This window comes from Felis catus, chromosome C1 (assembly GCF_018350175.1).
Source record: "Felis catus isolate Fca126 chromosome C1, F.catus_Fca126_mat1.0, whole genome shotgun sequence".
In the NCBI taxonomy this organism is placed as follows: domain Eukaryota; kingdom Metazoa; phylum Chordata; class Mammalia; order Carnivora; family Felidae; genus Felis; species Felis catus.
This window is the reverse complement of record NC_058375.1, coordinates 42,048,100-42,060,875: the sequence shown is the minus strand read 5'-3', so window position 1 is coordinate 42,060,875 and position 12,776 is coordinate 42,048,100. Positions and strand designations below refer to the sequence as shown.

General features: G+C 35.9%; 1 protein-coding gene across 3 annotated transcripts in view; it reads right to left on the bottom strand.

Moving 5' to 3' along the window:
• Window positions 1-12,776, bottom strand: part of ZFYVE9 (zinc finger FYVE-type containing 9) — a 137,808-nt gene that overhangs the window by 78,098 nt on the left and 46,934 nt on the right. Inside the window, exons 4-7 of one of the 3 annotated variants that reach the window (XM_011284987.4) lie at window positions 11,123-11,222; window positions 8,483-8,659; window positions 6,691-6,860; window positions 3,649-3,769 (exon numbers count right to left, since the gene is read on the bottom strand). In XM_011284987.4, the coding sequence (XP_011283289.2) occupies window positions 3,649-3,769; window positions 6,691-6,860; window positions 8,483-8,659; window positions 11,123-11,222 (568 nt within the window). The remainder of the gene's footprint in view (window positions 1-3,648; window positions 3,770-6,690; window positions 6,861-8,482; window positions 8,660-11,122; window positions 11,223-12,776) is intronic. The other 2 variants (XM_011284988.4, XM_011284989.4) reach the window with 2 other exon arrangements.

The window sequence follows — 12,776 nt, the reverse complement described above, 5'->3', positions numbered from 1 at the left end:
GTAGTCTCTTCAGCAAGTGGTCCTGGGAAAACTGGACAGCGACATGCAGAAAAATGAACCTGGACCACTTTCTTACACCATACACAAAAATAAACTCAAAATGAATGAAAGACCTAAATGTAAGACAGGAAGCCATCAAAATTCTCCAGGAGAAAGCAGGAAAAAACCTCTTTGATCTTGGCTGCAGCAACTTCTTACTCAACATGTCTCCAGAGGTAAGGGAAACAAAAGCAAAAATGAACTACTGGGACCTCATCAAAATAAAAGCTTCTGCACAGTGAAGGAAATAATCAGCAAAACTAAAAGGCAACTGACAGAATGGGAGAAGATATTTGCAAATGACATAACAGATAAAGGGTTAGAATCCAAAATCTATAAAGAACTTATCAAACTCAACACCTAAAAAACAATCCAGTGAAGAAATGGGCAAAAGACATGAACAGATACTTCTCCAAAGAAGATATCCAGATGGACAACCGACACATGAGAAAATGCTCAACATCACTCATCATCAGAGAAACACAAATCAAAACCACAATGAGATACCACCTCACACCTATCAGAATGGCTAACATTAACAACTCAGGCAACAGCAGATGTTGGCAAGGATGCAGAGAAAGAGTATCTCTTTTGCACTGCTGGTGGGAATGCAAGCTGGTGCAGCCACTCTGGAAAACAGTATGGAGGTTCCTTAAAAAACTAAAAATAGAACTACCCTATGACCCAGCAATTGCACTACTAAGTATTTATCCAAGGGATACAGGTATGCTGTTTCAAAGGGGCACATGCACCCCAATGTTTATAGCAGCACTATCAACAATAGCCAAAGTATGGAAAGAGCCCAAATGTCTATCAGTGGATGAATGGATAAAGAAGATGTGGTGTGTGTGTACACACACACACACACACACACACACACACACACACACACACACAATGGAGTATTACTTGAAAATCAAAAAGAACGAAATCTTGCCATTTGCAACTGTGTGGATGGAACTAGAGGGTATTATGCCAAGTGAAATTAGAGAAAGACAAATATCATATGACTTCACTCATATGAGGACTTTAAGAAACAGAACAGATGAATATAAGGGAATGGAAGCAAAAATAATATAAAAACAGGGAGGGGGACAAAACATAATAGACTCTTAAATATAGAGAACAAACAGAGGGTTACTGGAGGGGTTGTGGGAGGGGGGGTGGGCTAAATGGGTAAGGGGCATTAAGGAATCTACTCCTGAAATCATTGTTGCCCTATATGCTAACTAATTCAGAATTAAATTTAAAAAAATGCATCATTATAGACAGGGAGAACAGATACCATTTCCTACTGACGAAAAGAAACGAAAAAACTATTTTTTGGATGTAAGGGGAAATGTCTACTCTGCCAATGAAAATATTTATTGAAAAGAGAAATACTAAGTGACTTTTATTTTTTTTTTAATGTTTATTTATTTTTGAGACAGAGAGAGACAGAGTGCGAGTGGGGGAGGGGCAGAGAGAGAGGGAGACACAGAATCCGAAACAGGCTCCAGGCTCTGAGCTGTCAGCACACAGCCCGATGCAGGGCTCGAACCCACGAACCGCGAGATCATGGCCTGAGCCAAAGTTGGATGCTTAACTGACTGAGCCACCCAGGCGCCCCTAAGTGACTTTTAAAAAGAAGAAGATATTTGTACGAAGTTATTCTACTGGAATACAAAATTGCAAAATTCTGGTGAAGAGACAGTAATAACTAGTTGTTTCTTAGTAGGAGAGGTTTTGATAATTAGATTTAATGAAAATGGAACCTTGTACTCTTATTTAACAATAGAGTAGGCCAATTTAACTTATAAATCTAAGACTTACCAAAATAACCAAAATTTGAAACTTAAGTCATAATTTTACTAACAAAAGACTATTTTTAGAGGGTTGTAGTAAAGTAGCAAAGGCACTATATAATCAAAAGATGCTTAACTTTATATGAAAATTCATTGTTAAACTATTTGGGTCATGGCATAATACCTTCAGCCAACGTTGCTGAGAGCCCACTCTAGGCCCAGCACCACAGTAGGAGAAGACAGAAACGTAAATTAAGACTGAAGGAATGCATGGTCTAAGTGAAAGAATCAGACCTATAAAATATCTAAATTACAATAAGAAAAGTGTTAGTACAGTAAAGGTCTATAAGAATTCAAATGGAGATGAATTAAAAATGCTACTACAGAGGTAGCATAGGTAAGAATTCAGAGAAGGGTTTTTCATTAATCTGGGATTCTGAAAAATTGAGGAGTTCTTCAAGGAGTCTCCATTATACAAGGGTATGCTAGGCAGAGAAAAGGAAGATAAGGAAAATATTAATTACATGAGTACTTTGCACCTGGCACTGTTCTTGCTATATAACTTCTAGTATGAAATCTGATTTAATATTCACAATAACTTTTAAGTAGGTGTAGTTACATAATTTATTTTAAGACTAGGAAAAAGATTCAGAGAGGATAAATGACCTACCCACTGGATCATAGCTAGAAAATAAGGGAACTAGGATTAGAATTCAGGTTTGTTTAGTTTTGCAGTCCAGTCCACTCTCTCCCCACTATTCCACAGCATATGAAAAAATATGGAAGTGTAGAAAGTGAATATTCAGAAAGAGTAAATAATCTGGAGTATGCATGTAATATGCTGGGGTATTGGCTAGAAACAAAGTTATAAAGGAATGTTGAGATAAAGTTACAAGGAACATTGTATGCTAAAATAAGTAATTTATACTGAAGGCATTGGGAATCCATTGAATGCTTCTAAGCCAGAGCAATATATGATAATATCTATGTTTAAAAAGATAATTGGCAACAACATGGAAGATAAAATAAAGGAGAGAAAGAATGAAGGCAAGGAGACCAGGTAAAAGACTAGGACAAAAGTGTGGAAAGATTATTGATAAATCATCTCCTAAAAATGTACTAACTAAATGCTGATCTGGATCTATCAACAACAAATTTTCACATAAAGATACGCATTCCTTTGACTGGATAGAAACTTTATTTCTTACCAGAACACTAAAAATGTTTTTTTAACAATAAAATTGCTACTTAAGTTCAGCGTCTCTGCTTACTTTATGTACATTTCTGAATGCATATTATACTGCAAGACAAAAAGTTACATTAATGTCCTGACTTTATCAGGTGGGCCAATCCTACAACCATAAGCAACTCTTAAGAGTACTATGTGCTTTAAAATATAGAGAAAAAAGTGCCAATGAACTACATTTGTATAATATATACTTCCAACGAATGAAATGACCTTATAAAAACACAAAATTTACTCTAAAACTATCAGTAACAGCAACAATTATTCTCATGCCACTGAGTAGCTGTTTTCTTTGTTGGAAAAGAAAAAGGTAGTTAAAACTCAAATTCTCTCTTAGAAGATAACATCTGGCATACTTGCCATTACTATGACTGTTTAAATGTTTCTTTTTTTTGTTTTGTTGTTATTGTTTAGTTTATTTATTTTGAGAGAGAGAGCATGAGCAAGCACAGCATGGAGCCCAAAGTGCAGCTTGATCTCACAAACTGTGAGATCATGACCTGACCGGAAATCAAGAGTCAGACACTTAACCAACTGAGCCACCCCACGATCCTTGTTTAAACATGTAAGTCCACATACCTCCTTTTACACCAGTGGAGATGAGAATGGGAGGAAGCCCATCTTCAGGAATTAGGTTCATTGCACTGCCAACAGGACTTCCAACCTGAGTTATACTCCCAGAGAACAGAGAAATATCCGTCTAGGAAAGCAAATCAGAAAAGTGAGCATTACAGACAAGTCAACACTTTAGCAGAATATAAATGGGATATAAGTGGGAATTTAAGTGAAAATTTGCAATCCATACTTTTTGAAAAATAGCACAAATTTCTCATTAACCTGTGGTTTATTTCCCAAAGGACTGCGTTTATACTATGAAAATATTTCCAACTGTATAGTTTCTCTTTCTGGCATCATGAAATCAGAATAAGAAAAGAGGCCTTATAGCCTGGGTTAAAGCTTTCTTTACCCAGATCTTCTCTGCCATAAAAGAAAATATTTTTTAAAACCACAGTGGCAACAGAAACACAATTTCAATATTATCTCATAATTTCTGAACCTTCAGTGAGTGCATCTGGGTCCATTTAAAGTCTCATTTTCATTGATCTTTAAAAATAGCTTTGAGAAAAGTGGTGATAGTTGTACAGCAATGTGAATGGACTTAATGCCACTCTTTGTACACTTAAAAATGATAAAAATGGCAGATTTTACATTATGAATATTTTACCACAATAAAAAAATTAACAGATAAAATACAGAGATTAAAATAAGTCATTATTTTCATTTACTATACAATTAAATAAAACTTCAAGTTCATTTTTCTCTTCATTAATATGAAGATCATATTTACTACTATTTAATAAAGTATAATGTTACAAAAAGACATTTGGGATAGAGTTAAATCCACTTAACAATTTAACAGAACATACTCAAAATCTATTAAAATAATATTCTCCATATTCTATACAACTTAAGCAAAAAGAAAAAAAAGCCAAAGACTAGAAATAATCCAAATGTCCATTAACAGGAAAACAGATAAACTGTGGTATATCCATATAATGGAACACTATCCAGCAATAAAAAGTTATTAACTTTTGGTGCACACAACATGAATAAATCTCACAGTCATTAGTTTGAGCAGCTAAACACAAAAAAATTAGAAGCTACGTACAAAACAATATACACTATATGTTTCCATTTACATGAAATTTAAGAACAGTCAAAACTAATCTATGGTGACACAAGTCAAAATAATGGGGCTACCATGGAGAAAATTAGGCAGGTATTGACAGAAAAAGGGCATGAGGGAACCATCCAAAGTGATGGAAATGGTCCTGGAAAATACCCAGGTATTTCACCTGGGTAGTGGTTGCACAAGTGTGTGTGTGTGTGTGTCTATAAGTTCATCAAGTTGTCTCCTAAAGATTAATGCTCCCTAAATACTTTACTATCTAGATTTTATACCTGAATAAAGATTAAAACTATTTAAAAAAAAATTTTTTTTTTCAACGTTTATTTATTTTTGGGACAGAGAGAGACAGAGCATGAACGGGCGAGGGGCAGAGAGAGAGGGAGACACAGAATCGGAAACAGGCTCCAGGCTCTGAGCCATCAGCCCAGAGCCCGACGCGGGGCTCAAACTCACGGACCGCGAGATCGTGACCTGGCTGAAGTCGGATGCTTAACCGACTGCGCCACCCAGGCGCCCCAAAACTATTTTTTTTTAAATATGTCCATGTTGGGGCATCTGGGTGGCTCAGTCAGTTAAGCATCTAACTTCAGCTCAGGTCATGATCTCTCAGTTCATGGGTTTGAGCCCCGCATTGGGTTCTGAGCTGACAACTTGGAGCCTGGAGCCTGCTTTGTCTGTGTCTCCTTCTCGCTCTCTGCCCCTCCCCAGCTCATGCTCTGTCTCTCTCAAAAATAAATAAAACATTAAAAAATTGTTTTAAATGTCCATGTCTTATTATATTTTTATCTATGCTATCTATAATTTAGGATGCTATCAGTTTTTAGTGGGTTTTTGTTAAAAAATTTTGCAATTTTCTCAATACATCATATAAGAGGAAATTTGGAAAATTTTATTGGCAAACCATTATTACCTGATTTTAAAGTCTAGTACAGGAAATGATGCATAAAATCACCTTTTAATATCATAGAAAGTGGTCATTTGGCCTCTACGTACATACCACCTGTGAAAAGGAATTTATTTCATTCATGGAGTACCTATTAAGTGCCACACACTCTACTAGGCCATAAAGATGAGAAAAATACATTCTAGTCTGGCCCTAAAGACAACTATTATCCCAATACTTATCTGGTAAAATAAAAGAATTATTAATCTTAAAATGAAATTCTTCTAGTTTATCAGGTAAGTATTTTTTTATCAGATAAGTATTAAAAAAGTGTTGAGTAATGTAAGGGACAAAAATAAAATAACTAACTTGGTTTAATTTTGCAAAATGAGCTGAATCTTGTTTCCTTGTAACAGTCATTCACTAGAGCTTCCTCTTGCATTCAAACAGAATTTATCTTCTAAAAACCTATCAGGGGCTCTTGGCTGTCTCAGTTGGTAAAGCATGCAACTCTGGATCCTAGGGTTGTGAGTTCAAGCCCCACATTGGTTGTAGAGGTTACTTAAAAATAAAATCGTTAAAAATCTTACATGGCAACCAAAAAGTAGAACAGAAAAAAGTAGAGATGCTTGGTTGAACAGAAAGGAATAGAGGGACTCCTCGGCCACCTTTATATGGCCTGGCCCTTCCTCATCATGGAACTCCCAAAAGGTCACCACAGAACCTGTGAAACATTGTTCGAAAATCAATGTACAAAGGGGGCAGGATTCCCTTTGCATTAGCTCTAACTACAGCAGTAGCCTGAGCTCACTGAGAACAACCTTCATGAGAATCTTTCCCTGAAAAAAACCTTCCAAATACATAGCAAACAAGAACTGATTTTGCCACATTTACTTTACTCCCGAACCACACACATACATCCTAAACTGTACCTGAAACCTATAGGCTTCCACAGAAAGGTCACTCAACTTAGAAAATGGCAAGACAGAAGCAGCACAATGCTGAGTAAACTAAGTACTCACTTTTAGATGCCGTTTTGTTTTCTTACCTCTGCCGGTAGAGGACTGGTAGTTACTGGTTTAACTGGGTCATGTGAGACAGCCAAGGTTCCTGCAGAGGAAGTTCCATTCACTGTTAATTTGGCTGCATCAGCAACTTCTCCATTAGGCAAGATCCCATCAGCAAACCAAACTCGCCTCTGCTCTCTGGGCTGAGCCACTTGAGGAGCCAGAAAAATAAAACAGGCATCACTGTGATATTGGTAGCGTTTCTAACATGAAAGAAGAGAAGGTCACCATTTCCAGAAGTACAAAGAAGTCACTATTTAGCATCTTATAATTATAAATATAAGAATTGTAACTGTGTATAAAAGTGGTTATAAATTAATAAAATACGAGTTTAAATATATTCTTTATTTCTATAACTTAAACATAAAGATTTAAAATACTTTGCTTTAAAATATTAAGAGTTTGTAAGTACACTTATAATTATGTCACTTATTCTGTTCCATATCACTGACAGAGAAACTAAGAAAGGTGTTTTAAGTGCCTAGGAAATAAATTAATCACAGGGAAAAAATATCTAGCAATAGATGTCCACATCTCCTAAAAGTATGAGGTTTCCGTGGGAATTAAATATCTGGAAAAGTGATATGGTATTTTTAAAGGGCAAAAGATGCCCTGAAGAATGTTGAAGAATTATTTACTAATAAAGGAAGAGTTAGCACAGATATGTAAGAGAATTGGGAAGCAAACTGACCAGATCTCTGGCTAAAGAGTAACGGAAGATGAAAAAAGACTGATCTGGCAGTGCAAAAGTGGTCTGCAATAGGGGAAAACCTGGAAAACTAAGTCCGATGAAATGATCTCTTTAAATCCAATTCCAGAAATCAATTCCAAACAGCCAAAACAAAGAGAGACTAGGGAAGAACAACAAAAATGACAAATGAAGTAAAGAGAGTAAAGATTTTAAGAAAGAAAGCCTGAACTCATAAAAATACAAGGAGTATGACTAAGGGATGATCTGAAGAGGGGAAAATGGGGAAGAACATGATAACGTCAGTAGAAGTCTCTGATCTTCAAAAGGGGAGGAGGGCTATTTAGCAAGGGAAAGGGAATATTACTAGACAAAAAGACATAAAATTAATGAAAGAAGATTGATTTTAATTATCAAGGGAAACTTCCTGACAAGACCATTTTAAGGAAATACATAACTGTTATTTTTACTACTGATAATTTCCTGAACTTACAAAGTATCTTTCACCTGACAATATCATAATCAGAAAGATATAAATAAACTAAAATAAGTTGAGCCCATAATTTTCTATCATATGATATAATCAGAAAGTTCTGGAGTTTATAAAAGTCTATGTACCTAACAATATGTTCATATTCTTATTTGGATAGATTAAAAATGAAAAGAGAAAATGGCAATGGGTTTTCAAAATGCAACACTAAAATGGGCTGCTCCAAAGAAAGAACTCTCCATTTTCATAAACTCCTACAAAGAACATTAAGGTAGGCATGACTAGGATTTTACAGGCCAACTTCAAATTCTGTATCTCTTTTCAAGTAGAAGCAGTGTAATCACTCCATTCTTAAGTTGGAGAGAGTATTGGCATATTTTTGGAGGTGCCTCCAAAATATCAGGTAACACAGTATTATTCTTTACTTGCCCAGAAATAGTCTTGACACATTTCTCACCTTGTTCCTTCCACTTTAATAACCACCCAAAGGGACTTATCTACAGTGTTTTAAAGACTTGTGCTGTAAAATCACATCAGCACCTTTTCAGAGGAACTTGGTGAGGAAAAGGAGAGAGAAGAGCACATGATTCCCTACCTTCTGCTCCAGGGTGCTTTAAAACTCCCACAGGTACCATCACAGTGGGAGGTGGAGAGCTCAGGGCTCCTGAGGCCTGAGCTTGCTGCAAGGGAGGGATAGTAGAACAGTATTCAGCAGGATTGTTAGGGTTAGGGCTCTGGCTTGAGGCACTCATCATGTTCTCCCAGGCTTGAGCTAAAGCAAATACAGACAATCAATGTGAATGGATTGCAAAATATGGACATCAAGACCTCCTCAATATTGGATAAATAATGTAGCTCTTCCTCATTAACACTCATAGTACTACTCTCTCTTCCAACTAGTGAAAGTATTAAGGAGATAGGTTATTTTATTCAATAAAGGAGACCATTTAGTTAAGTAAACTATTTGGAAGCAACAAATAAGAATTATGTGATAGTTCTGGTACAGACTAATAGCAGATCAGTCTGAGATTAAAGACTAGGCCCCTGGCTTCTTTAAAGGAGACTATACATTCCCTTAAGAGGGAGTAAAACATCAAACTTACTAAGGGTTTGCAGCTGGGATGGCAATTTAGATATTTGGGGGTGGGGGGGCAGGTTTAACATTCAACACATTTTATAAAGTTCTTCAAAAATCAAAATTGGGCCTAAAATAGCATAATTCCATTGTATGATATTTTTGTTTCATTTACAGACTTTTAGGCTCTTCTTAGTTGAGGTAAAAATTTCACTTGAGAAATTCTAAAAGCTAACGCTGAAGAGAACACATCTCAACATTTTTGTGAATTCTGCTATTGTGTAATCATTTCCTCGTGTAAAAGTATCCAGCAAAAACAACCAATTTACATCTTTGGTGTGTCTCAAAAGCATAGGACCCATCTGAACATGAAAATGTGCCAATATCATACAAGTGCCATCAACCAATATGAATGATTACAAGTGTGTTAAGATTCTGTATACTCTATAATTTTACTAAATATTGACATATCAACTATTGTCTTTAAAGTAAATAAGATGAAAGGAGCTACAGAAATGAAAGATACCAAATTTTATCTTCTAGGTTCAGGTAATACCACATGCTCAGGAATGGAAAACACCCAATTTTTTAAAGCATCTTTTTTAAAACTCTCATTCAATATCAAAGAATGATCCATAAGATCATGAATACTTATTGCCTCCAAACTTCAGGACAAGGCTAAAAACAATAGCTAAGTTCCTTTGAAAGCATTGGCAGAAAGAGGGGAGGAAGAGAAAAGGAGAAAGGGAAAAAGGGATAGGGAACACTGAAAAGCATCAAATTAAATATTCAGAAAAAGACTTCGCTAAGCCATGCGAGAGGAAAGACTGATGGAAAAACCAGAAAAAGTAGATTACTTTAGGATTCCCTGGTAAGGGCATCCTTGGCTTAATAAAAATAAGTATTCCATATGAATCCTCTGCCATTTCCTTCATCTTTGGATATGCCAAGTTAAAAAAAAAAAAAAAAGAAGCCATCAAGTTGAAAGACCTCATCAAATAAAAGAGGTACTGGGTACTACAATTAAGCAGCATGCTCTTTTCTGCGGATATATGTCTGAAAATGAAAGCAGGAATAAAAATCATCAATTGAACAACTGAGTGAAGTAACTACCATCTAAAAATTGACCCTTAAGAGTAGAGAGAATGAATTAATATTTTGATCAAAATTGTAAGAATTCAGAAATGGGAGGAAATTGGGTGGATCACAGGAGATCAGAACAGATCAGATTAACTGACATGCAGTAGTTAATAAGCCAGCAACAGGAAAACATCACTATGAGCAACGCAGACAGACAGAGCAGGAGGGGTCTTGAGCAGATAGATTCCCGCCTCCAGGAGGCACGCTACCCTGGCACAGGCATCAACTTTTGTCCAAGTTCAAAATTTTATTCGTAATTCTTCTGGCAACTGTACAAAGACATACAGAGAAAATACTATAGCCTGATTAATTTTCTTGTATCTCTTTACAAAAATACTTTTTTTTTTTTTTTTTATAATTCTAAACTAAAATGCCCTTGGATTCATTTCCAGTCCCACAAAAGATGAACACTGGACAAGCTATATTTACCTTCTCCTGGCCATGTTCTTTTACCATGTAACTAAATTCAAAACCAATATTCTTATAACAAATCTAAATAGTATTAAGGAGATTTCTGACAGAAAAATGAACTCCTCTACTTGATCTGAAACGCTAAATAATTTATTTTTAACAAGATGAGTGACAACCAAGTTGTTAATAAGAATACACTTCAAGTTATTAAGGTATTTCCTAGAAATAGACAGCTTCCCTTGAAAGGAAAACCTCAGTCCAATTTTAATATTTCATCATCTGAGTGGTCAATTGCTTCCCACCCCCATCCCACTCCAGTCATTCCACAGGAGCATTAAAGCCACACAGCACCAGATTTCCATCAGAACCTCCATTTTTCCTGCAAAACTTACCTGACTTTAACATTTGTTCATTAAGTTAGGCACAGGGATTCTGAAATGCTACAATATTCTCAAAACATGGAAATCTGTTCCATATTTTTAGTTAAAGTTGTGACTTTTGAGAAGGTGAACAACTTATAGAGAAAGGCAGGAAAAAACAGTAGTCTTTTCATAGGAATTCTCTTGTTCTGTCTTGGTAACTGTGAATTCAACCTGTTTTAATACTTACCATTCATTAGCACTGAATGGCAGATTACACATACTCTAGCTTCCTTTCTATCCATGTATAACAGTTTACATTTCAGGCTACAGCAAGAAGCACAGAAAACCTGTAGGAATAAGAACATACTAAATTTATTTAGGGTAACAGTACAAAGAGAGCAAACCAATATTGACCAACACTGACAGGAAACCATATTACTACAACACTAAAAACTTCAAAGGAAAATGCAGTTGAGGAAGCTGGGCCCCAAGACTCAATTCAAAAGCAAGAGTGAGATGACACATCTGTCAGCAATAAGGAAAGTAAAAGTCTGGCTGAAAATAAAAACATTACCCAAGATCACACAACAAATACACAGCAGGAGAAAAAAAAATGACTTGCCCTTAGGCAAAATTCCTATACACAATATCACATAACATGGGCATTTAAAGATAACTAACTACATCTGCTATCTTTGTTTGGAAAGGCAATATAGCAGGGTGAAATAAACAAACATTGGGAATTCCAAGTTTGAACTTCTGATTTTTATTCATCTTATAGATGGAATAATAATAATACCAGCTCTTTTTACTGGTTTGCTATGAAAGCTAGGAAAGCTCAAAGTATACAACTCAATCATAAAAATAAGCACAGCCCTTGGGATGCCTGGTTGGCTCAGTCAGTTGGGTGCCGAGCTCTTGATTTCAGCTCTGATTACCATCTCACGATTCACAGCTCCCATGTCGAGCTCTGCACTGGCAACATGGAGATTGCTTGGGATTTTCTCTCTCTTTCTCTCTCTGCCTCCTCCCTGCTTGTGGGTACATGAGCTCCCTCTCCAAAATAAATAAATAGACTTAAAAAAAAAAATAGGCACAGCCCGCAGACAATCAAAAATTCATGAGGCCAATTTCCAGCACCTTATTTCCACCTTCCAGGATTGGTTCTTGATAATTTTACTTTCTTGTCCCTTCCACATTAGACAACAAGAATCTCCTCAGCTCCCTGCTAAGATTTATTTTCTTGAGAAGTCATTAGTCATTTATCACAGAGAGCTTCATATGGGCAGAAAGCTGCTCCCAGTAAATTCTACTAGTCCAGTTTTTAGAGTCAAGAAGTATCCATCTTACAAAGATGAACAAGAGATGAGGTCAGACTAAAGACAAAGTGAGAGAGATCATCGCCTCTCTTACTAGGTATGATTAATATATCTAGCTACCATGATTAACAATTTACAGTTTTCAGAGGCTTTACATTCTCAAAGTAACTCTGCAACAAACAGAGGATAGGAAATAGATTATTTCTATCAGAAGAAACTTGAGTTTGGGTGATTAAATGACTTGTTCAAGTCCACAGCAAACTGTATGAATACAAGCACTTTACATATACTATTTCATTTAACCTCTATGAATTCAGTCACTTACAATCAACAGAGTTGAATAAACAAATGTTAAGCAAAATCATTCAGCTGTACAGCTAGTAAGTTACATAGTAAGTTTCCAAAGGCTCTGTTCTTAACTACTATGTAATACTGCTTCATACTAATTCATATATGGTATTTCATTTTGAGACCTGACTTTTCCTTTTTCCTCTCCATGACTATATCTCATCAATTGCTAAATCCTGTTGGTTCTCCCTCTTAATCTCTCCCTCTCCATCATTACTGCTGCTGCCTTTATTC